Below are 26,500 nucleotides of genomic sequence, written 5' to 3' on the forward strand. Positions count from 1 at the left end.
GGATTATTTGGTATATTTTTCTTCTACAACATGATCCCCTGCATGCCAAAAGCTCCTTTTTGGAAATTAGGAGATCTTTCTGAAATAACATTAAACCTGAATGGGATACTTTGTATGAATAAAAGATAGATTAGAATGCAAGTAATTTTTAAATGATTATATTATTATCTTCCTTGTAATACATTCAAATATACAGCTTAAAAAACCCTCAAGAATGACATTTGTCAGTTCTTAAAATTTGCTATTTTTATTACACTATAGTCCTAAAAAGTTCAATATCAATCCTGGCAAATGCAAGGCATAATAATGATTTTATATGCATACTTATGCCAATGCAAAAATTCATTCCAAGCGGCTTAACTGCAATTTATAAACATAGCCCAAAGATTTCTGCTGTGAAGCATTCCAGTAACAAACATATCAATGCTAGAATGATTCATATAGCCTACATTTCCTTTCGGCTGTTGATACACTAATTTTGTAATTGCAAGTTTGTGGCTCAGATATTACTCCAGATTTATGAAGCGGTTGAACACTTTCATTATGTTGAAAACTAGCAAGGGTCATATCTATTTGTAGCCCTAAATTTAAGTGGAATTGCATTTGGTCCAGCTAAGAAAAATGTCAGGCATAACCAGAAGCATCTTGTCAGCTTCTTGCCATGACCCTCAAATAAGGATTATAATACGCTGCAGACATATATTTTGGGTGATGAAAAGTGAATCAAAAGATGCCTTTTACTGTACTGCATGGATTTCAGATGCATTATTTTAAAATATTTGCTCCCCAAGCAACATACACAGAGGTCATTGACCCATTCTCATCTTTCTAGGGCTTACAAGGAATGGCACGTCCTGGATAAATTCTGTTAAAAGTCTCTTTTAGTTGTCTGGCTTGTGGTTGCACTTTCTTTGAAGATGAAGAAAATTGCTCTAAATTTGTCACCCTTGCAGTTTTGCGCTGATGCACTGCACTCTCTAATGATTTTAGATTTGCTGCAATGTGTTGTTGTTTTTGTGCATATACCAAAATATTAATAAACCAAGAGCTCATCTTCATACTTGGAATGTACATAGAACATTCCTGAAAATGGTTATGTGCTAACCTTGACTCTGTTGCTGAAAGCTATGGATCAGGTGAAACATTATTTAAATTACATATAGGAACCTTTTTACATGATGCTATTAATCTAACCTGAGGTGCATGATAATTGTTTCTGAATGAAACAATTATCACTTAAGCACTGAATTGGGTAAGACTATGGCAGTGGACACAGAGCTTAATAGTAAAAAATTAAATTTATTTATGTTTCTTGGGTAGTGTCTTGATTTATGGATAGTACCTAATGAAATAAAATTTCTGGAGCAGGGGACCAGTTAATAACATCCAAATTGTGGAACATGGATAATAACATTTCTGGCTTGCAGAATAGCAGAGAAACTTTTTATAAAATAAAGTTGAATTTTAAAAGTGCTGCTTATATTCTTAACAGAAATACAGGCATATCTGCTAGATCAGGGAAGAGCAACCATGGCCGCTGCAGGTGTACTTCAACTCCCAGAATTCCTGAGCCATCATGGTCATAAGTCCGTAGGTCATAAAGGGGCCATAGTTGTCCACCCCTGTGCTAGATACTGTTAGAAAAGTCAAGGTTGATTCTTGTAACTTCTTGAATACTTCCATGTAGGAATTTGTTTTGCCAATAACATGGTTTAAAATTGCATTCTTCTGGAACAGTTGGTCAATTTCCCAATTAAACCAGCAAACTGGGCATTGTCTGGAAGTCTTCCATCCAAGTACTAATCAAACATGACTTTTTGTTTGTTTGTTTGTTTAATTTGTTTGCCACCTATCTCACCTCCTTAACTACTTGAACAAGTTAATAGAATCACAGAATTATGGAGCTGGAAGGGATCACAGGAATCAGTTAGTCAAACCCTCAGGAAAATGAATTAAACTATCTGAGAGAAGTGGCTATGCAGCCTCTTCTCAGAAAACTTCCATAGGTAGATTCTTCCACTGTTATTCAAATTTGATAGTCCGGAGGTTTTTCCTCATGTTGAAATAAAATCTAGATTACTGCCACTTATACCTGCTATTTCTTATCCTCTTTCTATGGACAGTAGAAAATAGCTCCTGACTATTGCTATCTTTTATGTATCAAAACACTGAGACCATGCTTAGTCCGGTTAGATGCTGTTACCTGTCAAACCCATCATTTAGACCAGACCATGAAATTAATTCCACAGGAAGTACTACAACAAATTTTGCTAGTTTCATTGTGCTGCACCTCCTCCCTCTTCAGTTAATTAGGAAGGTGTCTGCCAGAGCCACTTCTGCATTTTATCTTGTTCTGGACTTAAAAAAAATACTTTAGTCCCTTGGCATAGGCTACAAAATCTTCATAACTCTGCTAAAATCACCTTCCTTACTTTCCACTCACCCTGCTGGGCAAAATATGTTTAGTTGTATCAATGACACAATAGGACTGACTGTTATCTCTATCTTCTTGATTATGGTTATTTGCCTAAAAATTAGAATGTCAAACTATAATTGTGAAGACTCAGATTCAAATCCTCATACTGATAGCTATTTGATTAAGTAAGTTTTTGTTAATCATTATGTCTCAGCTTATCTTAAGCCACAGAATATTTGTGAGGATAAAATGGACAGATATTTTATTGACCTGCTGGAGGAAGGACAAGTGTAAATGACATAAATATTGCATTTTTTAAAAGGGTAATTGTAGCAATGTCCTATGAGATCGCAGTTGATAAATTTTTTAATGATTTTAGATGTCTATAACAAAATGGCAAAAAAGAAATAAGTGAACACTTCAGGGAGCCAAATATCCTATTTCTTCCCTTTCATAAGGACTGAAGAAGGTGAGACATAAACTAGTTTTTCCTGGACTTGAGCAAACTGTTAACATAGATTAACATAGATCAGCTGTCTTGCAAGATCAAGAGAAAGGTCAGATACCTATTTTCTTAGAAAGATGGAAAAATAGACTACAATTTGAATCCTGGAGCCCAGATTTATATGTGAACTACAATTTAAAAAAATCTTTGGTGTGTGTGTTTGTGTGTGTGTATCTTTACTGTTAGCTGTGATAAAGGGACAAATCTTGCTGAATCATGTTTGTGAGCTTTTGATGAATAAGCCATACTTAAAAGAAGTGGTTAAGTGTGTGGTGAGCTAAGGTTTAAGTTTATGCCATGCTGGTATGAAGACTAATAGCTAGTTTTGCCTGCAGCCATCACTATTGGAGAAAATAGTGCCGAGGGACTAAGAATTAAACAGTAGGTATAAAACTTTTCCAACTGTGCTAATCAGCCATGAAGTTGTGAATGACTTGCTCCAAAATCAGAACCAAACTGTGACCCAGATGGGCCAATTTGTCCAAACAATGGATAGCAGGTAGGACAGAATATATCTCTACCAATGGCTCCTCTACTAGTTTTGACTAAAGAACGGCAAATAAATATGACAGGAGGCAATACAATCATTTTAATTCACTTTAACTCATCATAGTTGCTAAATTGGTTACTGCTACTGCATCCTCTTTGCTTGACAAATACAATGGAATCCAAATGATTGAACTGCCTTCTTGCTCAATTTAAACTATTTCCGTTAAAACCAGACAACATCCTCGCCAACACAACATGCAAACCATTATTAATTAACCTAATGATATAGAAAGCTAGAAAATGAGCACTTCCCCTTTTGTTTAAATTGAGAACAGCTCAGACTTGGAAAGCTTTATATGCCAAAGTGTCACATCTGAGAACTAACTTCAAGGATTCAATCAAGCAACTGATTGCCAACTGTGAAATTTGTCACCTCTAACAAGATAAGCTTTTATTGTGGGGAAAATCTTGCTGCGTTTTGGCTGTTAGATTCAAATGTGGGCTGGAATGAAAAAGGATTAAATTACTAATTTACAGAGGGGCAAAACATGTGAGAGATCAAATCTTTGTATCTCAAGTGACCTGAGAAATAATGAAATGGTGCACCATTGGACTTTTTGTCTTTTTAAAGGCTGGAGGAAACTTGATAGCTTAGGGCAGTGTTTCTCAACCTTGGCAACTTGAAGATGTCCTGACTGCATTCGCTGGCTGGGGAATTTTGGGAGTTGAAGTCCTGACATCTTCACATTGCCAAGGTTGAGAAACACTGGCTTAGGGAAACATAAGTTTAAAAAAACATGTTTCTGCTAGGTCTCAAGCCAGCAACCTTCCATTTACCATTGTGCTGCTATAGTATTATTGGAAACCTAATGACTAGAAGGGTTCATTCAAGACAATGATAACCATTGATTCAGTTGAGGGGATACTCATCTTTCTGTGTAATAATCAATGCATTGCTGAAGTTAACCAGAGATGGTATTCAACAGGTACTGACCAGTTCTGGAGAACCGGTAGTGGAGATTTTGCGTAGTTCAGAGAACTGGTAAATACCACCTCTGACTGCCCCTGCCCCCATCTATTCTCTGCCTCCTGAATCCCATCTGTTTGGGAGGGAATGGGGATTTTACAGTATCCTTCCCCTGGAGTGGGGAGGGAATGGAGATTTTACAGCAATCTTCTCCTGCCAACCCACACCCACCAACCCACACCCACCAAGCCACGCCCACCAAGCCACACCCACAGAACCGATAGTAAAAAAAATTGAATCCCACCACTGAAGTTAATCTATAATAAAGTAAAATCCAGATGGGTATGAATGTTCAAAATGATCTAAGAAGAAAAAGAGTACTTTAAAAGGATACCAGGAGATAATACCTGGGGGATGCAAATGTAGCATGAAGGGAGTGACTCCAAAGTGAGGTCACCAGTTCTTGCCCTTCAGAAATGGCTTGCTGATCCATACTCATCCTGGAATAACTGTTCAGGGTGCATGTGCTCTAAGATACCCAAAATGTATTCCTTTTTTGTTGTTAATTTAGCAGATAAATAAATATCGTTGCATGGTATGTGATTTGATCTATGAATGAGGCTTTAAAACAGATGTGGGCAATTTTAAAAAATTGTGTGATTGCCAAAACTGTAAGGTTTACATAAACGTTCATAAACAGCTTTAACAGAGTCTTAAGGAGAAGTAAAAATTGCAACTCTACACTGCAAACCCAGGGAAAAGAAGAAGAAAAAATTATGTTCCTGCCCATGGATAATACACCTGTGCTGCTTCCTCCTTTTGAATCAGGCAACCTCCAAACACTAGGTGTGATCTACACCATACAATATTGTCCACCTCTGCTTTAGAGATTTAAATTTTCATTGACAGTTTTTTTGACAACTAAAATAAAAGAACACAAGACTAAGATATCTCACTTAACACAAAAAAAGAATAATAAAATAGTCACTTACCTAGCATGAGGGTTTGAACCAAAGGTTTTCACTGGAGTCCAACAGTGAGACACTAAATGCCAACATGAAATATTAGAATGACAAGAATAGTTCCAAGATGCTATGAGCTATAATGAACAGGAGTGCTGAGATATTGTAAAACATTTATAAATGTTTGAAAACATGACATAGGGAGCAAAAATCATACAAAACTACTTCTCATAGAAATTTCCCTGGTAGTTTCCTATAAATAGTTATGGAACATATTTAACATGATTGGCTGATAGCATATACAGGAATATATAACTAGACTCATTTTTAGGCTGCATAAAGTAGAATTTAATTAAATGGATCAACACATTTGCTATAAGTAAGATAAACTCTTACCAATTTATAGATGTAGCAAGTAATAATGGGCTCTATGCTAACCTGTACTGCAGGTTGACAGAAATAAGAAATCAAGTGGTTATAGTTTAATTTTATTTATTTATTTGTATGTATCTTTATGTTATTTATATCTGTTATTTTTACAAATTTGCCAAACATATCCAAACCCTTCCACATCCTATTTTCCTCACAACAGCAGCTTGTGAGTTGAGTTGGGCTGAGAGGGTAAGTGACTGGCCCAAGGTCACATCTGGCTTTCATGGCTAAGGTGAGGCTTGAACTCATGGTCTCCCGCTTTCTAGCCTGGTGCCTTAACCATTATAGCAGGGGTCAGCAACCCATGGCTCTGGAGCCGCATGTGGCTCTTTCATACCTGTGCTGTGGCTCCTTGTCGCCGGTTGGCTCCACAATTGATAGGGCTTTCAGTTAGGAGAGTGTTGCTCTTTGTGTGCTTAAGGTTGCCGACCCCTGCACTAGACCAAACTGGCATTTCTATCTGCTTTGTTTTATGAACATATGCTGCATTCTGGAGTGACTGATATACAGCAAACTACCTTGTCCTGTGAAGATATAGTTGCACCTACCTGTATTGAATGTATAGAGATCATCCACTGCTTTACTATCTTCCATGCCACCATACACAAAGATGTTTTCGCCTACCACAGCTGAACTGTGTTCAAGAGTTTGAGGAGCAAGACCACTGGTTGTGATTTTCTGCCAGGTTAGAGAATCTTAAGATAAGGGTGGGGGAGAAGAAAAAGAAATTACTCTCTTATTTTGAAGTTGGCTTGGGCAGAAGCCACTTTCTCATTCTGCTTTTCTCACAGAATACAATCACTGGAAGAAATTCTATAGAGCAAACTATTCTTTACCTCCCCATATGTCTTCAGAAAATGACTGTTTTAAAAGCTGGATCCTTTCACTGACAATTAATTTTTTTAGGTAAACAGCTGCTCTTTAATTCAGAGCTCTCAATTAAGACTGTGTCAAGCATCAGTGAAAGGCTGCTTCACTTTCAACCAGGCTTTTGATGGAGTTACCCTTTTGAAGCTGCTTTGTAAAAGAATGTGTCTATCCACCCCTCCCTCCTTCTAAATCCTCCCACTGAAGTCCTTTGAGTTTTTGAAGGTATCAAAGGGTCAAGGACAAGAATGGATAGCATTTCCTCTAGGCAAATTAGGGTTGGCTGATTTATTATATGAATGGTGTCAATGAGGAGGTCTGGGGAATGTCTAAGTTATAGACAGGCATATTATATATTATTTCTTTCTTGAGTGCCACAGAAAGCAGGATTGCTGAATGTGGAGTTACGGAGAAAATAGGAGGACCAGGAGGAGAAATTTCTGGGACTATGGACTCCTTTGGAGAAATCTTGGGATTCTATGTTCAGTTATACTGTTTTGTTTTATGACTGTATATGTCACTTTGTGCCCTCTACCATCCATGGTGCCATGATGAAACTTATACCATAACATGCTCTCAAACTGTGTCTCGTGAATAAAAACATTGGAGGGGGGAGGGGCTCCATTCAGCTGTCGTCATTATCGCTTGCATAAGTTTTTTATTTTTTTCCTTTCAAATACATCCACAAATATACATTTTTGTAAGTACTATTAACTTTATCTATTAACTATTAACATTTATCACTATCTTCTTACAAATATAGAAAACACAGTTGGGGGTCACTTCCTTGCCACCCCATATCTCCATCTTGTTTTGCAACGACCCTACTCTTTCCATCTTCTCAAGCTCCCTTTCTGCCTTCTTCTTTCCTCCTCTCCTTCTTTTCTTCTTCCCCTTTCTTTCCTCCACTCTCTTCAGCTGTCATTATCATTGTCATCATCACCACCAGTGGTGGGTTACGGTCCCCGTCGCTACCGGTATGCTGAGCATGGGGCCGGGCGTCCTAGTCATGCATGGACACTGTGCATGCATTGCATGCCACTGCCCCAGCGACACTCAGCTGCTCGGCGGAAGTCGTGTAGGTGCAGCACACTGTGCATGTGTGCACAATTGGCAGTTATAAACAGCTATGGGACGTGGGTGGGCCAAACGAGCCACTGTGTAGCTTTTGCTCCCAACTACTATCGGTACGGCCGTTTCGGCCGGAACCCACCACTGATCACCACCACCCATGCAAATAGTTCTATATATTTTTTAAAAAGCATTAAATAATATTTAAACAAGTCTTTTTTTTACATTTTAAATACTAATTTTCCAATTATCAGTAGAAAACGATCTTGTTGAAATTTGGCACTAAAATGGTTCTGGAGCTGCAAAAGAAGAATCTGAAAGACACGTGCAGTTGATGGACCATAAATGCCTCATCCGCCTATCATGTTGCATCTATTTATCATGTTATATAGTGGCCATCTATTTACTTACAGAGAGGATAAAGACATTGAAGCTCATTTTTAACCTCAAGCACCATGTGTTTTGGAACTGCAATGTATAAACAGTGCAGGAATTACTTGTAAATAATCTGACTTGAAATTTTAGTTGTGAAATACAGGGTTTGGCTTCATGATTAATTGAACCACAGTTTACTAAATTAATTAAATTGCCTAGGATTGCATGATAGTGAACCTTAGAGTAATTATACTGGTTGGATTTGCATAATATATTCCACCACAAACTGAATTGATACAGTACATCACCAGCTACATTTTATTCTGGAATGTTGTGCTTACTTAACCTATGGTTCATTGTGTTGCACAAACTCAGAAAACTGGGTTAATTGAGAAAGCAAAGGGCACCTTATCCATGGGTAAGAGTCTTGTGTGATCACAGCAAAGAAGCCACAGTTTAGTCAAGTGGGTTGTGTGAACCCAACCTTCCTGCAGCTTCTTAAAAAAATAAGAAGGTGAATTCTGCCACTACATGCTGATCTGCAATAGTTGTTCCTGCTTGGTGGAACTTTCATGATAAGCAGTTCCATCCCAACCTATAATTCCAGTCATAGATTAAGTTTTCCAATGGATCTGTTTCTGAGATTGTAGGCAATATCCATTTTCTTTACTTAAAGCCTGGACTTTATTCTTCAGTGGGCATAATCTCTAAATTGGTAACTTTCCCTGGAAGAAAATCACACCAATATGTCCGGGGGGGGGGGGGGAATGCTCGAATCAAATATATAAACATATATACATGCTGGGAGCATAAATAGTTTTCTTGAACTGCAACATGAGATGCAAATTAAATAAAAGCAATGCATTAAATTTATCGATCATCATGCACAGTGGAAACAGAAATTGGAGGTGGAGGATCATTTCATAAAAGCATCTTCACCTCATATCTTATATTGCTATTCTGTTTTAAAATGATATTCTCCCAAGTGACATATGAGCTGTTAATTTTTTAAAAAAAGTATATATTCATGCTTATGTATATTGTGACCCTAACTGTATAGTGAATAGATTGTCTAATCCCTACGTTCAGTTATTGCCCTTGTACAAAAATAGCCTCATTCATATGTAACGTTATGCTATTATTATGTAGATAAACTTTGGGCAGGAAAGAGTTTGGAAACATTGTCTTCCCCTTTTAACAGGAGCTTATTATTTTTTCTGAACATCAGCCAAATTGGATAATGATCAGGCTGACTTGGAATGTAAGGTGGTATAGAACAGGCCACAAGATTGGGGAAAGCTGTTCTAATTTTACTTTAAACTTAACAAACCCTGTGAGTTTGGACAAGATGAAAAAAAAAAACCCACCAGTTAATTAAAAGCAGAAGCGTAACTTCCAATTTTTTCCTTAAAGCTATGCCAGAGAAAGGGGCAAAGAAACTGTGCATAGCCACAGTTCTTGGATGTAATGCTAAATCATTATTTAGTGTAGCATTTGTAATGGATCAATGAATTCTTTAGTTGGAAAGTCAGGGTTAATCATTTATAAATCACTGTACATAATTCAGAATCACTGGACTTACAAATGAAGCCCAAAGACACCAGTGCTTTAAAGAAAGGTGAATACTATTGTTAGAAGAATAATTGGGGGGCTCTGGAGTTGTGCAAAACAAATCCCTAGTTTTCAAAAACAGATCAAAAAATGAAATACAGACATACTGTGAGAGAAGGAGATTCATTTATTCCCAAAAGCAAAAATGAGGTCCAAAGACTTGGTTTCATAAGGGGGACTGGCCCTTGGTGTGGACCTGGGGGGCATGGTTTGTGTGTATATGCTCTTTCTAAAGTATTTGTCCAAAGGTAGTTGTCCTTTCTGTGCAGATTGAGGTGCTCCTGTTCTAGCCTTTGATCCTGAGGCGCTTACGAAATCCAGAATGAAAGATTGCCCTCAGATATATAGCTCCCTCCCTAGATGTGGATTTATTATGAGTGTCTTCCTTTATTCTTAGGGGATGCCTGCCTCCCCAATGGAGCCAGTGAAGTGCTAAAAAGTGTGTGTGGGACAAATTGGAGGCCTTTTAACTTCCAACACTACATCACAAGAACTTCTTTCCTTCCTTCCTCCTTCCCTCATCATGACTGGTTGAATATTTTTCTTGCTGGATTATTCCAGTCGCTGTGCAATAATATAAGCTGGCATAGAGTAGACCATGCATTAGGAGCAATCTGATATACTGTTAAGCAGTGCTACCAGACAAAATATGAAAAGGATCACAAAGTGATGAAGAAATCTGGGATTCTACACTCTATAACATTATGTTTTATAATTACTCTCTGATGATTCATAGATATTCATTGCAGGGACTATTATCTACATATCTTCCCCCTCTCTCTACATATACCACCATCTTGTTCTGCAACTCCTCAGAGTAGAAGCCCTGATCTCCTTGTTCCTTTTAGAGGGCCTCTCCCCATTGATGAGTAAAAGTATTATCTACCCCTTCTTGGGTCAACAGAAAACTACTCCAGCATAACATCCTTGTGCAAGCCCATCCTGCCTCTATTGCCTCTGACTCCTTACTTAAAGGTACTATTCTGATTATATTTGCACAGTGCATAATTACTAAAGCAATGGTGTGTGTGTGTGTGTATGTCTGTGTGACAATCTTTTGAAGTATGTTGAGTCACTAGCAGCAATTTCTCTTCTTTCTTTACATGCATTAATATTTACATCAGACATGTCAATAAATCTCTTCTCTCCAGAAATCCAGCCCTGTACTCAGTAGCTAATTGCAATCGCTCCAAGAACACCAGAGTAGCTTTTATTATAGACATGAAAAGAGTAGCATATGTGCAAAAGTTCAGTCTAATAATATTATATTGTACATTTATTCCATGGTTACAAGTGGTTCTGTCTTGTCTAGTCTTTACCTAACCAGTCTTAGCCTTTATAATATAGACAACAAATTATGACCTCTAGATTCTCCCACATTTTGTTTGGGAGGAAACAATGGAGAAGAATTAGCCCTTGATGTGGCCTGCCAGTGGAGCTGGGAGCAGAGTCAGGCAGTGGGGAGGTTGGGGAGGAGCATAGGCCAGTCCTGGAGGGTGGGGAAGGCTCGGCTGAGGGCTCTATGTCGGAGGCAGAGACTGGGTTGAGGCCGTTTGGCAGTGATCAGGTGCCTACGGAGCTGGACAGCAGTGAGGCAGAGGAACAGCTAGGGCCTGTTCCCAGTGTGCGCATGCACAGAGCTGCCAGAAGAAGAACTCAGAAATCAGGGTAGACTTGGCAGTAAAGTCACAGGCGGAAGGTGATTGGCCCCTCCCATAGAAAATAAAAGAGGAGCGAAAGGGGAGTGGGCTTTTGCAGGAAACAATTCATTTGTTCAGTCATTAGATTCATTTTACGAGTGTGAAGATCTGTCTGTGAATCTCAGAGATTCTGTGCCCAGTCTTTCCTTGCATAGCACCTCATTTGGAAAATATTTACATGGCAGCTTTCCAAGATAGATAAGGTCTGTAGACATAAATATTCCTTTGAAAGATTGTTTGCCAGGCCTTGCTGAATGTGAATGAGAGGAATTCACACTCATTTAATAAAAGTGGTTTTGTTGGGACCAGGACTCTGTCTTGTGCTTTTGGGAAAGCCTAGGTCGGAACAGCTCTGTCTTTTCAGTGCTATGCTATTTCAGTTGCAATAGACCATTACTGGTCAGATGTGAGGAATGATGTGTATGGATGGGGAGGTGGTGTGAGGGACTACGTTGAAGTTTTCCAGGAAGAAGTGAACACATTTCAAGGAGGGGGCTGAGACAAGAGGCAACCCCACCCAGAACTGAACAGGAGATGGAAGAAGAAATTTTGGGTAGCCACTCCTAGAATCTCTCAGAACATATCTGTTGGGGCAACAGTAATAAGGGTTTAATCTTGCAAAAGGCTATTTATTGGATAGAAAGAAAGAAAGAATGGAACTTTGGCTGGATTGTTCTATGTTGTTCTTGAGCTGGACCTGATATCAAGAAACAGATGGAAGAAGACCTAGCCATATCAGCATCTGTGGATGAATGTCACTTTGTTCCCATCTGCTATTGATCATCTGACTCATGAGTGATGAAGAATAACAGATTGTATACATCTTTTAACTGCTACTTGCCATTGCCAGTTTAAGTGAGAAACACTACTCTAACTGTGGTATAGCTAAGAATGACATGAACTTGTGTATTCATGGGCTAGGATGCAGATACATGAGAATTCAGGTGAAAAAAATAGATACAGAATGCAGAATAAAACAATTGGAAGGGAGCTTGTAGGTTATCGAGTCCAACCCCCTACTCAAGCAAGAGTCCCTCTACCATTTCTGACAAGTGGCTGTACAGTCTCTTTTTGAAAATCTCCATTGATGAAGCACCCACAACTTCTGAAGACAAGCTGTTCCATTGGTTGATTGGTCTCACTTTCAGAAAATGTCTCCTTATTTCTAAGTTGAATCTCTCCTTGATCAGTTTCTATTCATTGTTCCTTATCTGGCCTTTAGGTGCTTTGGAAAATAGATTGTCTCCCTCCTCTCTGTGTTATCCCCTCAAATATTGGAATACTGCTGTTATGTCACCCCTGAACATAATAGGTGACTAGACCAGCTATGCCCAATTCATATATTTTAGCCTCCAGGCCCTAATCAATACAATACAATAGCAGAGTTGGAAGGCACCTTGGAGGTCTTCTAGTCCAAACCCCTGCCTAGGGAGGAAACCCTATACCATTTCAGACAAATGGCTATCATGTTTGTTGCTCTTCTTTACACTCTTTCTAGAGTCTTTTTTATAGAATGGTGACCAAAACTAGATGCAGTATTCTAGGTGTGGCCTTACTAAGGCTTTATAGAATAGTACTAGTACCTCACATCATCATTTGTTAATGCATCTGTTAATGCAATTTAGGATTGCGTTGGCTTTTTGGCTGCTGCTGCACACTGCTGGATCATATTTAATTGATTGTTCACTAGGACTCTAAGGTCCCTCTCACAGTTACTGCTTTTAAGCCAGGTTTCACCTAATATCTATGTGTACTTTTGGTTTTCTTGCCTACGTGTAAGAATTCAGTTTTCTCTACATTGAATTTCATTTGTTAGATAGGGCTCCTGAGTTCCAGCCTGTCAAGATTAATCGAGATCTTGAGCCTATCACCTAAAGCAAGCCTGTCAAACTTCTGGCCCAAGGGCCAAGCCCATGCCCAGTTTAGCAAAGGAGCAAAAAGTCCCAATATGGCACATGACGCTGCTGTGATGACATGAGTTTGACACCTCTGACCTAGAGCAGAGGTGGGTTGCTCCCGGTTTGGCTGAACCAGTAGTAGCGTTGGCGGGAGGCTCCGCCCACCTGCCCAGACACTTCTGCACATACGCAGAAGTGTCACATGTGCAAGTGCGCACAGGAGCGCACTCAAACTGGTAGTAAAAATATTGGCAACCCACCACTGATCTAAAGTGTTCATACCAGCATGGTATCATCTGCAAATTTGATAAGCTCCCCGTATCAAATTGTCAGGTTATGTTTGTTCTGCTTCTTCCAACTGATCAAGAACCGAATCAGGGATGTTGAAAACAATCTGTTATGGCTGAAATGTATATATTTGTTGAATTTTAAAATACCTTAATTATCCCTATCATGCTAGACACACAGCAAATACTAGTTTCATAAAGTGGTGGAAGCTCCTCTAAAAGCTCTGTCAAAACCGCCACACATATAACATTGCGCAATAGCTCTGGGAGAATCTACATTTGCTTCTCAAAAGGTAGTCCATGTTTATTTGCATAGCAAAGTCTTACAACTATTGCCAAAATTAGGACTGGCATGTTGCCCTACATGAGGCCCATAGAAGATTAAAGCATTTTCTCTTCTGGAACAAATCAGGCTAAAGTTGGATGTAAGGTACAGTGGTTTATGAACTTACATTTAGAACTGAGTGAACCTTTTATTTGAAAAGTTCTCAGTAGGGAATCTAAACTTGGAGCCAAATCACCTTCAGTGAGCAAAGATATATCTAAAAGGGAGTCATTTTTAAATGAGATACATTCCTTTCAGCTCTCTAGGTGCCATGAGAAACAAAGCTCCAAAGCTTTGTGTCATAGATCTAATCAAAGGGCATTCATCTTTCATTTGCTCAATCACACTGTAATATATCTGTACAGAATGAGCTCCAATTACCCATGAATATAAAGAATGAATAATGTTCCTAGAGGGATACAGTAAGTTTTGAAACATGTCCCAATACTAAATCAGATTTTTGTTTAAAACTTCTGTTTTAATTTTAAAAGGTTCAAGTCATTCAACAAAGCTAGTAGAATCCCTACCATGCTATAGACACACAACAAATACTAGTTTCATAAAATGGATGGGATTATCAGAAGCCACCCTGATGAATTGTCATTGCTGATCCTAAGTAACAATGTATTAGGATAATAAATGTTTTTTTTTGTTTTGTTTTTTTTACAAAACATGAGCAAGAATGCTTTTGACTAGCCATTAGCTAAATGAACTATAAATCCTGGGAAAGTTATGATTTTACTCACCAAGATCAAAGACATAGACTCCTGGAAGGCAATACACGGCATTCTGGCTTGAACAACCTCCAAATAAATATATCTTGCCTTTTACTACACTATAAAACAAAGTTGAAATGTTAAAGTCATCAATAAAACGTCTGTATCTTCCCGCCCCATGGTTAGGATTTTCTGTAGAAAAATATACCCTTGGTTCCTCAAAGAGTATTGCTGACCTGTAATAGTTTTCATCACACAGTTGTATCAATAATCTAATTTGGGAGTGGAGAAGCTTTTTGCTGCTCAACAGCCAGGAGTGCTGGCAGGATTCCATGATGTGCCTACAACAGCTGCCCAGCTAATAAATGTTAGGAAAAACTGAGGATTATGACAATGTGGGTGTATTTCCAGACTGTTTCCAGCATTCATCAGCTAGGCAATGGAATCAGGTGAGAAGCCAGGAGGGGATAAGGGCCATATGGAAGGCAGCTGAGGGTTACAGGTCATTTGTAAATCATAGGAGGCCCAAATATGATCTACATTCTATTTTTTTTAAAATTTGGGTGCAGTTTATATTTCTATAAATACTGTTTTTATAGTTTGGGTGTGTGTTCACCCATGCATGACCTTGATAACTTCCAGAAGAACCAGAATATATGAATAACAGTGACTAATTCAATACACAAATAAACTCTGCAACATATTTTTTCACAATTAGAACAGGAAATAGGTTCCCAAAGAGAATGCTTTCTTTAAAACTAAGGGGGAAAATGGTGGTTGATTCCATAAGGGATTACATGGCATGAAGAAAGCAGTTGGAAAACAGATGTATTGTTATTTTAGATGAAGTGAAATATTTATCTCTTAGGATAAAGTGGATAAATTCATTAAATTGTATACTATCTCATCTCACCCTCACACATCTTCTGAAGTATAAAGCTACACTTATGTATTGAAAGAAGCAGGTTCAAATGGAAGCAGAATTACAAACTTGGAGGTGAGGAACAGGAATGAATTACACATGAAAATTACTTTCTGGGCTTTTGTGATGGTTTGAAGCATTTAGTGTGCAACACCTCACTAACATAAAAGTTTATGTTCAGCAGTAGCAGTTCCAGGCAATTTGATGTACACCACACCACATCACAATTACCTGTTTAAGAAAGGCTTGAGGTGATGTGAGCATCATAAAGATTGTCTGAACATGAACAACTTATGGCATTTATCATGTGGAGCTACCTATAGAAGTTTATAAGCCATATCTAATAATGGAAATATGCCCCAGAGGCCATTGGACATGTTATAATTGTATAAGCCAACCAGTGGAGTGGTCAGCTTATTGTTATTTCTAACTATACCTTCCTAGGTATTTTTAAATTATAAATAAATATATATCCATATCCACTGTTTTTTTAAAATCCCTTTAGAGGGCTGGGTGGGACATGAAATTCCTCATATAGCTTATCTCATACAGCAGGTGTGCCAAACTGGCGGTCCATGGGTCAGATGCGTCATGTGCATGCCACGGCCACCCGAGCTCCACAAATGTTGTGAAACGTCACGTGACGGCAACATGACGTGGCGAGTTTGACAACCGTATCATACAGCTTTGTCCATTCATGGTTTTGCCATACTAGCAATAGCAATAGCAGTTAGACTTATATACCGCTTCATAGGGCTTTCAGCCCTCTCTAACCGGTTTACAGAGTCAGCATATATTGCCTCCAGAGTCTGGGTCCTCATTTCACCCACCTCGGAAGGATAGAAGGCTGAGTCAACCTTGAGCCAGTGAGATTAGAACCGCTGAACTGCAGATATCAGTCAGCTGAAGTGGCCGGCAGTACTGCACCCTAATCACTGCACCACTTCTGCGCTTTAAAGAGAGTTGGCGAAGAAATGCATAATATTTGGAAATCCATATACTCCCTAATAAATTCATAAGTGAAGAATAATGACTCCAGGATCTAGATGATCTAGATATTAAACATTTCCTAAGCCAAGAATATATCTTTTTCTTGTTATATATTCTGATATATATTCTGATATATTTACATAAAATAATATATAGTCTAGCCATTTTATCAATAATGGGCTTTTGAAGAGGAAAAAAGCTCCATGAATCTTCTAAACGAAAATAAATAGTTCATTTTCACTACATGCCAATATTGAAATATTTACTATAAGATGAATCAATCAGAGCAAATTAGTAACAATTTGTGTTATAATCTAACATACCGTGTTCTCTTTATCAAAGAACAAGCTCCATTTATCATAATGGCATTATTGTGGAGAAAGCTTGGATAGATTCCATTTCAACGCCCCTGCACCAAGATTCAGTTGAAGTTAACTTAGAACAAAATTGATCATGGGTTTTCTGACCATTCAGTAACTGGCATTTTTTGCTTTTGTTTTTACATATTTGAACTGCTGGAAAAAATGGAGAATAGAATAGAATAGAATGAGTTGGAAGGGACCTTGGAGGTCTTCTAATCCAATCCCTTGTTTAGGGAGGAAACCCTATACATGTCAGACAAATGATTGTCCAATCTCTTCTTAAAAACTTCAAGTGTTGGAGCATTCACAACTTCTGGATGCAAGTAATTCCACTGGTTAATTGCTCTAACTGTCAGGAAATTTCTTCTTAGTTCTAGATTGCTTCTCTCCTTGATTACAGTAGGAGAGAAATAATATTGACAATATTAGGCTAATGGCCTTTAGATTTTAGTAGCCTTCATGCTGCCTGAATATAATGGGACTTGAAGTCAATCTGACACCAAATCTTATCTGATGAAACTGCTTTCTTGGCTACTAGTATTCTCTGGGCTTCCAGGGAGTATTGGAATGCAGTTTTGTAATTCCCAGCTCCAGCACAGAGAAGTACAATGCCCATAGTTGAAATCCACAAGAGCTGACCTATATGGGAAATTGTATTAAAATGGTAGTATTATGGATGACAATGAAGGGTGGATATCCATGCATAACCATACACATGGATTGCTTACCAAGGACTAACCAGCTGAGATAAACTATTTTGTGCAGTACAAATGAATGAACAATACAATGAAAGATCTTGGAATTAATTTATGTTTAGGTATAATCAAATTCATCTTAGTATCAGCAGTATTTTTGGAGAAAGTATTTGTGCTTTACTTTCTTTAGGTTGAACTCAATTGCATGAAATCAATGCTGCAGGACAGCCTTCTGCAATGCAGTGCCCTCAATATGCTGGAAAAAATTTGTATAACAGGTGGCCTGCTTAATGGCCACTACTTTTTTCTAGCTCTTTGGTGTTTTAAACCAGGTGTGGCTAAGACAGTCTCCTTCTGGGTATACTGTATAGTGAGTATCTAAATAGAAAGTACTAAATGAAAAGCAATATAAAGTAAGATTTCTGATTTTCTGAGCTATTAGAATAATTTGTATGAAACTCTGAATGCATAAAACTCAGTTTACATCAAAAAATGGGTACATATTGCTAATCTCTTCTCCTTTGTTTTGAGCTTGTGAAATAATCTAGTTTCATTTTATATCTCTGTACCAAGAGATGATGGATATATTTTCTTTTTCTGAATTGCTTACTTACCTAAGTGAATGCCCTTGTCGTGGGCACGGAATATGTCCATCCTGTGGTATCTTTTCCCACATCAAATCAGTCAGAGTAACTGAAAATTAGGAGATATTTGAGATTACCACCATTATCATTAAATACATCATTATATATTTATATGGGTGGAGGTATACACACCAACAAAAAGCACTGGTATCTAAATAAGATTTCCATTTTTTTAAAAAAATGATTGTGATGCAAGTTCACACAATTATTTCCTTCTAAGAAAAGCGTAGTAGATGTAGAGTAGAAGTTTCCTTTCTAAGATCCATTATTATTATTATTATTTATTATTATACTGTGGAATATAAAAAGGCTGACTATTCTTATTTATAGGAGAAAGTATCTTATTTCTGAAGAAACCGATGGATGCTCCAGAAAAAGATTAGAGAAGAAGAGGAAATATTTTCACTATAGATTTGGGGAATGAGTGGTTAGTTTCAAACATCATGCAAAGTGAGAATGTGGTTTATTTGGTTTTGCTTTACAGTGTTGTAATAATGAGATAACTGTGGTTAGAAAACAATCCATAATAGCAAAATCACAGTTTAATCTTATTTGTTATGCACGGTCTTTGTTGACATGCAGATCCCTCAGTTAGGCAGTGATCCTATCAGGTACTGTGACATTCATGGCATGTTTCATGAAATATTGAATAAAGAACATTGAAAAATCAAATATTCAAGAAAAAATATTGGATCTACTTAGCAGAATACAGAGGCATCTGAACGCTCCATTTTTCATTAAAATGATAAAAGCAGCATCGTGTTGCTATACACAATGACACAAAATGTATGAATCTAGTTGCTCTAAGGCATAATATGTTTTAATTAGTCTAAGCTTGGCATTTATTCATTAAATTTGTGTACCACTTGACTCCTAACAGGTTGCGTATTAATCTGTGCATTGGAAATTTATTCAAGAAATCTTGGTTAAAACAATATGAGTCAAGAACCAAATTCTTGTGCTAAAATGAGTCAAGAACCAAGTTCTTGATCATACCAAATCAAGCCCCCCCCCCAAAAAAAATCTGCAGAAGGGACATTCTACAAAATGATGTATTTTTGTACAATTTTTATATTAGGAATGTGTACAGGAGAAACACTGGCATTACTTGCAAACTATTCCTTCTTCTATGGTTTACAATTAAAATTCCACTATTTCATAATGATAACCCTTTTTCTGCATTACAAATAACTGCTCCATTACAGTGAAAGATGTGTAACTCCAAAGAGATGAATAAACTCCTGAACATACTGTCTGCTAGAAAAGATGAATAGTATCTCACTTGTCAACATGTAGAAGTCATTAAAATATGTTGGTTGATCATCCTGAAAAAGAAAGGAAGAAAGAGACTGAACTTGTTTAATTCAAAGGTCATCAATATTGTCATTTAGACAGATTTTAAAATTAAAGTGTAGTTTAACTCTCTCGAGTTAGTTGCATTAGAAATAATAGACAAACAATTATCTAGACAGAAGCAGGCATATCAATGAGATATCAATAGACAATGACCAGGATGTTGTGATTCTTAAGCTCAGTGACAGGAGAGAGAAGATTTTATCCAACAGAAAAAAAGGGACGAGGCAGTTTGAGAACTGATGCCAAATAGTGATCAAATTAACAAGAGATAACAAAGAAAACTGATACTTACAGAAGCATTATAAAAGGAGCAGCCCCCAAATATAAATGCTATATTTCCAGCCATTACCAACGCATGTCCATGTCTAAATAGTAAATCAAACAATGATAAATATTATGGGAGCATATTTCAAATTAAGTGAATTACCATGAGGTAATCCCTTTTTTTAAAAAAAGAGAAGAAAGCAGCTTTGATGTGGAAGCATTTCTTGTTGTTTGCTATTTTATTGATACAAATTCAGGATATTTCCATAATTGAGTGAAGACTTCATTATACTGCTTTGTATCATCATCATCATTTGTCTCCATCATATGAAAACCTCTCCTCCACTAAATGAATCATATATAATTCTATATAATTCTACCTCCCTGTCATTTAAATAAGATGGACTTGGTTATATATAGCATGGACAGAAATTAAAGAAATTGAGTCAAAGATGCTGTTCACATATCAACAATCATAACAATAATCCAATCATTTTCTAAGTTGCAGTTCTTACTCGATTTGTACTGTTTTCTGGAATATGGAGTTCTGTAATAATTATTCATTAAGTTTTTTAAAAAATCTAATGCTGCCTTTTTTATTTATTTAACAGGAGTTATTCAATAAGCTCTTCAAAATTCCAGCGTATTACTCCAACAGAGACTTATGGAAGTGTAAACATAAATATTAAAAGCAAAGTCCAAAAATACGATAGATACATTAAAATATCAACCTAGAAGGGTGAGAACCAGTCAGAAAATTAAGCAAAGTCAGGAGAAGCCATAGGAAAGAGCCAAACCAAGAAAGTTAGGACCAGATCACTAGCTGGAACTCATCAGTCAGGGTGGACATCAATTCAGCCTCATAGGAGAAAGCAACACATTTGTGGAAGCCTCTGTAATTTTCTTTCCAAACTGGATTTAAAGGATGGATCTTTTAAAGGATTTGGCAAGTGTTTTTTTAAAAAAAGTATTTGTGCTCATTTGCAAATGCATAGGTTAGGGACAGCAGAAATACCACATTAATTATGGGGGCAAGCAACCAAATTTAAATGAACTTGCATCAGATCTTTTAATCTATTAATATGCATTTCTGTCTCCTAGAGAGAGCTGGCAGGAAGTACCTGGCACACTTTGAACTGCTCTGATGGCTGAGCTCTACTTGGCCACAGCAACGAGGCTGGGGATTGGATATATCTTCAAGGTTTTAAGGAGCAATTTAGGGGCACCAATTGACAGAACCTCCAGGTACATTTCTTTTCCCAGCTAGTGGAACCTGTCAGTCAGAAATACCACCGCAATTGCTGTGCTTAATAGGTAATGGGATGGGTTTGGGCAACTAGGGAAAAACATTTAAGACAAAGCTTTTAGTCACTTTTCAAGTTGCCTGAATGACAGATTGTGAACATAGAGTAAACGTCTGAATGGCTGAACTGTTATTTGGGCTACTTTTGAACAGACTCTTTTAGCATTCTTCTAAAAAGTACAGGTAGACCACAATTGAGCCTAAAATTTCTGTTGCTAAGCTAGACTGTTGTTAAGTGAGATTTGGCCCATTTTGGGACCTTCTTTGGTGCAGTTGTTAAGTGAAAGACTGCAATCATTAAATTAGTAACACGGTTGTTAAATGAATCCGGCTTCCCTGTTGACTTTGCTTGTCAGAAGGTCACATAAGGTTATTACATGATCCCTGGACACTACAACCATTATAAATATATGCAACTGACTCATAAATAAATAGGAGTTGTGGCAAAGTGTCTGAATTTTGATGACATGACCATAGGGATGCTGCAATGGTTGTGTGACAAATGATCATAAATTTTCAGTGCAGTTGTAACTTCGGTCAATAAATGAACAGTTGTAAGTTGAGGAATACCTGTTCTGGGGTTGTTGCTTTATACACATGTAGTGCTTTTCTGGAAAAGATCTAAACCGGCATCCAGAAAATAGTTCAGATGCAGGTTGCGCACACAGCAAAGAGATACGCATTGAAGCAGAAGGGAATTCCTTCTTGGTTCATCTTGTACTTCACCACTATGTATGCAGTGTATTAATTGGATGCAGAAAGAATCGAAAAGAAATGATCAATATGTGCTTTAAAGGAATGACAGAAGCAGCTGGGTGCACTTGGCTACCCCCAGTGTCCTGTTACTCAGTTTCAGAGAGGAAATGAGAAGAATTATTTTCAGTTTTACTTCCCTATATTCTAAGTTCCATCTATTCTAAATTGTTACCAGTAGTGGTAGCACCTATAAGTAGCCAGTGGAATTTGTAAAAATTGTGCTCTTATACAGTAAAAAATCACTAGAAAGTAAGACTGTGCTTAAACCCCTTTGTTGGTAATAACAGCAGAAAATCTGGAATGTGCTTATTTGCATAGAACCAGCAACAAACCACTGGCAGAATCTGGCTCTCATTCCTGATTTCAATCAACCAAGGCACCCCTTCATTTTCATAATGGCAGTTCTAATGCTTTTTTAAGAGACAACTAATAATGGGTTTAAAAGTAGGTTGAAGCACTAAACCCACATATGGAGCCTGCATAATGCCTGGTTAGGCAGCACATCAGAGGTGGTATTCAGCTGGTTCAACCTACTCAGTAGTGGAAATTGCGGGTGGACCCGCTCTATGCCGTTCTATTTAGTCACGTTTTCAAGCCAAAGCGCATGCATGGAAGGCTGAGCGCATGCATGGACGGGCGCTCACATTTGCGAACCGGTAGGGAAAGTAAGTGAATACCACCCCTGTAGCACATGCGCAAATGCTTTCATGGAAACCGAGTCTTTCTGATTGTCCAAGCCAAAATGAGGGCAGAACTCAGTAACTGAAAAGGACTATTCCCCTCTGAAATGTTGGGTGGAAGATATTAAAAAATCATACAGTTGGTTGAAAAGGCTCTGCCTGTGTGAGTCTGGAGAGATGGAAACCACAGAACATGTTCTTCATTGCTACTTTTACAGAGACACTTGAACCAGATTTATCCTCCTCTGATTAGCAGTTATTCTTGCTCAGACTTAATTTATGCCGAGATGCTGCTCACAGATGAACTGCCTTTTAGGACAGCACATGTGGTTAGGTTTTGCACAGCAGCATGGAAGATCTGTTGGTCCTTGATGGGCCAAGTTCCCACTAGAAAGACATATTCTATGTAACCTCAAATATTATCCTTTTTGTAACTTTACATGTTATCATATTTTACTTACATTTTAGAAGATACTAGACATTTTTTGTCTATGGAAATTCTCAGTCATCCACATCCCAAAGGTGTTTTTTCAAAAAGCAACTGGACTTTCTTTGTTTTTTTCTTGAAGACATATTGCTTCTTGTCCAAGAAGCTTCTTCAACAGAAGGGAAACATCTTCAAGGAAAAACAAAGAAAGACAGGTTGCCTTTTGAAAAAGCACCTTTGGGACAACCATGACCTGGATGACTGAAAATCTCCATAGACAAAAATGATAATATATAAGATCTTTTAGATCAGAGGTATCAAACTCGATTTCATTGAGGGCTTCATCAGGGTTGTGTTTGACCTCAAGGGTGGTAGTGGTGAGTGGGCATGGCTGGGGTGGGCATGGCCAGTTCGATGTCCTGCAGCCCCCTGCCAATGAAAATGGAGCCTGGGAGGGCGGCATGCAGCCCTTGAGAGCTCAGTTTTCAATGGCAGAGGCACCATGGGTCAGTCCTTCACTGTTTCCAGGGCAACCCCACAGGCCAGATCTAAGCACCCTGTGGACCAGATCAAAAATTCTACTCAGGTTGTTTTATAAATGTAGTTTCATTTTGTCTTCAATTTTATTTACTGTCTGCTAAGAGCACTCACAGAGCATTCATGGACACATTGCTTGCGCTGGTTTAGGACTGTAATAACCTATTTGACAGACAAGGTTTCCTGGAATGGGCATGACTTAAAATGGGCTATGCAGGGGGGGGGGGTTGCTACTGGCATTACTGCTGATTCAGTGCACAATTTTTTTTGCTGACGATGATAGAACCAGTTTGGGGGCGTGGCAGGCTGAGTTACTAGCTGCTCAGCCAAACCGGTCCGAACCAGTGGTAACTCACCTCTGGGGCTATGGAAACAAGGCAGATTCCAGCCCTTGACCTTGTCATTTCCATTCTCACCAGCAAGATGTTCATTTATGGTGCCCACAGCAGAATTTGAAGAGAATGAAAATATACTTTAAAACTACAATACAGCTAGTCCTCAAGTTTAAAGTTATGACCATAATCGAATCCCAAAATTACAGTTTTAAATCATGACGGTCATAAAATGGGTCACAATGTGATTTTACTACCTTTTTTTTGTAATTGTAATCATCCCCATTGTTTGCTATGAGGCGGGTTTAGCCAGAAATTGTACATAAATCCAGTTTCTGGCAAAAATGCTATAAATCGCAAAGATGTTACCATGGGGCACTGCAAACAGCCATAAATGGGGGGCAGTTGCCAAGCACTCAAAATGGGATCATGAGTTGGGGTATAGGGAGCGGGCAATGTTGGAACTTCAAAATCAGATCATAAGTAGAGTTTAAGGGTTCATTGTAACTTAAATTGGTTAGTCAACCTGTTGATGAATGCAACGTTAAGCTGCCTCTGCAACAGGCTGGGAATGAGTTGAGAAGTGCTATCACAGGGATAGGTCCCCTAAAAACATCTCCAGTAGTGAGGCGGCTTTTTGCTGCAGTTCATGGGAAATGAGGTTAATGCTTTAGGAAAGCAACCTATGCTCCCTTTCACACTGTTACCATCTCTTCTTGCCACACCCTCCAAAGCTGTGTGAGAGGCTCTGCAATCACTCAGATCTATTAAGGAGGAAAACCTCCACGCATTTCCTGAACTTCTACAGACCTTGCAGAAGAATAACAAAACCAGAATAAAATCTTATGCAGTAGTGAAGAAAAGTAGATTAAATCACTTATATATGATCCGTATAAATACACAGTACCTTGTTATGTATAAATTTACTACACATTTCATTTATTTCTCTGTCTGGAATAAAATAAAATTCTAGGCCCCTATGGGAGAGAGAGCTGAAAATCCTTCAAGCTATCTTTCCCTTGAAAGGCAACAGCAGAATGGCTGCATACCAGGAGTAAGAAGGTGGCTTGAGTTGGGGTTTCCACAGCCGAGGGAACAGATTGCCCATAGGCTTCATAGAAATGAAGGTCTCCCAAACCAAACTTATTATCTTTTCATACATTTCAAAAATATCACAGCTGACCACAAAACTAAATTGGCTCAGCTGTTGCGGTTGTATAATCACAAAGAACTGGAACCAATCTTACAGCAATATAAACTTTAGGAGGAGTTAGAAATTTGTAGAGCCAAGTTCATTTCTTTGTCTGTGTTGTTTCCAGTTTGACAATATCATCTTTCACACACAAAGTCTTTCTCTACATCATTCTCATTGGGAGAGAGTAAAACATGAGACATTGACCTGAAGTCTCTGCTGACCATTGCTAATTCTTACTATCAAGAACTATGGTTATTTGGTTTACATGGTACATTATGCATGGCTATCCCCTGATATGACTATCCTCTTAGAATCAAGAATTGGAGGGAACCCAGGGAGATTATTTAAACCTCATAAAATTGGGAGGAACCCAAGGAGATCATTTAAGCCTTATAAAAATATATAAGAAATAGGATGAAATATGTAAGAAATAAGTTGCTTTTATGAATACAACTTAACATATCTGCATGATGTGATATTTGGAAGAAGTTTCACACCACTCTTAATTATACTCACAGTTTTATAAAATCATATTTACATTATATAAACACACACACACAACATGTGCACAAAACAACAGCACCATATATTATATACATAATTATTAATAATAATACACATTATATTATCTATCTAATATACAATAACAAAATGTATAACTCTTATGTTATGCCCAGTGACCAAGGATACTATTGAAACTATACTGGCATGGATGCACACATATACACTTTGTAGGTAAAACTATTAATCAAGAAAACATACGTCACTGTTAAAGAGAAATGTTTTATTTTAAAAACAGATTTCACATAGGCTAAAGAATAGTTTCCTTAAGCTAACCACAGTCATACTACCATATCTTTAACCACAATAAACTTATTTATAAATTAAATTCTAATGCAAGGTAGCCAAGAAAAAGAAAGAGAAATGTAACAGTTCACTGAATACTTTTAGTGTTATATTTCAGTATAACACAGAGACATAAATTAAGACTGAGGTTTTTTTTTTTTAACTAGTGTGCCATACCTAGGAGTTGGAGGATTTCCATTCACTTCCTTTTTAGTCCAGTATCCACTTGCGAATGCCATCTAAGAAAGCTGTATTTGGAGAAGAAAATAATGGATTATTTTGAGAGTATTTAATGGAATTTCTGTTGGTGTTCACTAATAAATATAAATTATGTTTGGGATGAGATTGACCAATGTGTATTTCAGAATTACTTCCATTTGTGAAAGTGACCAGGACTGACAAGTTTTCTTTTTTTTTGAAAATTCATTCCAGAGATTGTCCTGATTTTTATATGGAAGAAAGGGAAGGACAACTATAGTCAGGAGATTGGGGGGGATTATATAAATCTTGGATTTCATCCTCTACCTTTAATTCAACTTTTACCAATATGGTCTATTTGGATGTGTCTGA

The 26,500-nt window shown here is 37.8% G+C and overlaps 1 protein-coding gene across 1 annotated transcript in view; it reads right to left on the reverse strand.

Annotated features, from left to right (window-relative positions):
- The window catches only part of LOC106543530 (RING finger protein B), a 65,960-nt gene that overhangs the window by 39,099 nt on the left and 361 nt on the right, over positions 1-26,500 (reverse strand). The window contains exons 2-8 of the mRNA XM_087715906.1: positions 26,108-26,178; positions 19,883-19,955; positions 19,517-19,559; positions 18,205-18,283; positions 14,652-14,740; positions 6,320-6,466; positions 5,370-5,421 (exon numbers count right to left, since the gene is read on the reverse strand). Coding sequence (XP_087572032.1) covers positions 5,370-5,421; positions 6,320-6,466; positions 14,652-14,740; positions 18,205-18,283; positions 19,517-19,559; positions 19,883-19,955; positions 26,108-26,169 — 545 coding nt within the window. The 5' untranslated portion in view covers positions 26,170-26,178. The remainder of the gene's footprint in view (positions 1-5,369; positions 5,422-6,319; positions 6,467-14,651; positions 14,741-18,204; positions 18,284-19,516; positions 19,560-19,882; positions 19,956-26,107; positions 26,179-26,500) is intronic.

This window comes from Thamnophis sirtalis, unplaced genomic scaffold (assembly GCF_051295495.1).
Source record: "Thamnophis sirtalis isolate CommonGarterSnake01/CBP01778 unplaced genomic scaffold, rThaSir2_p1.2 scaffold_5, whole genome shotgun sequence".
In the NCBI taxonomy this organism is placed as follows: Eukaryota; Metazoa; Chordata; class Lepidosauria; order Squamata; family Natricidae; genus Thamnophis; species Thamnophis sirtalis.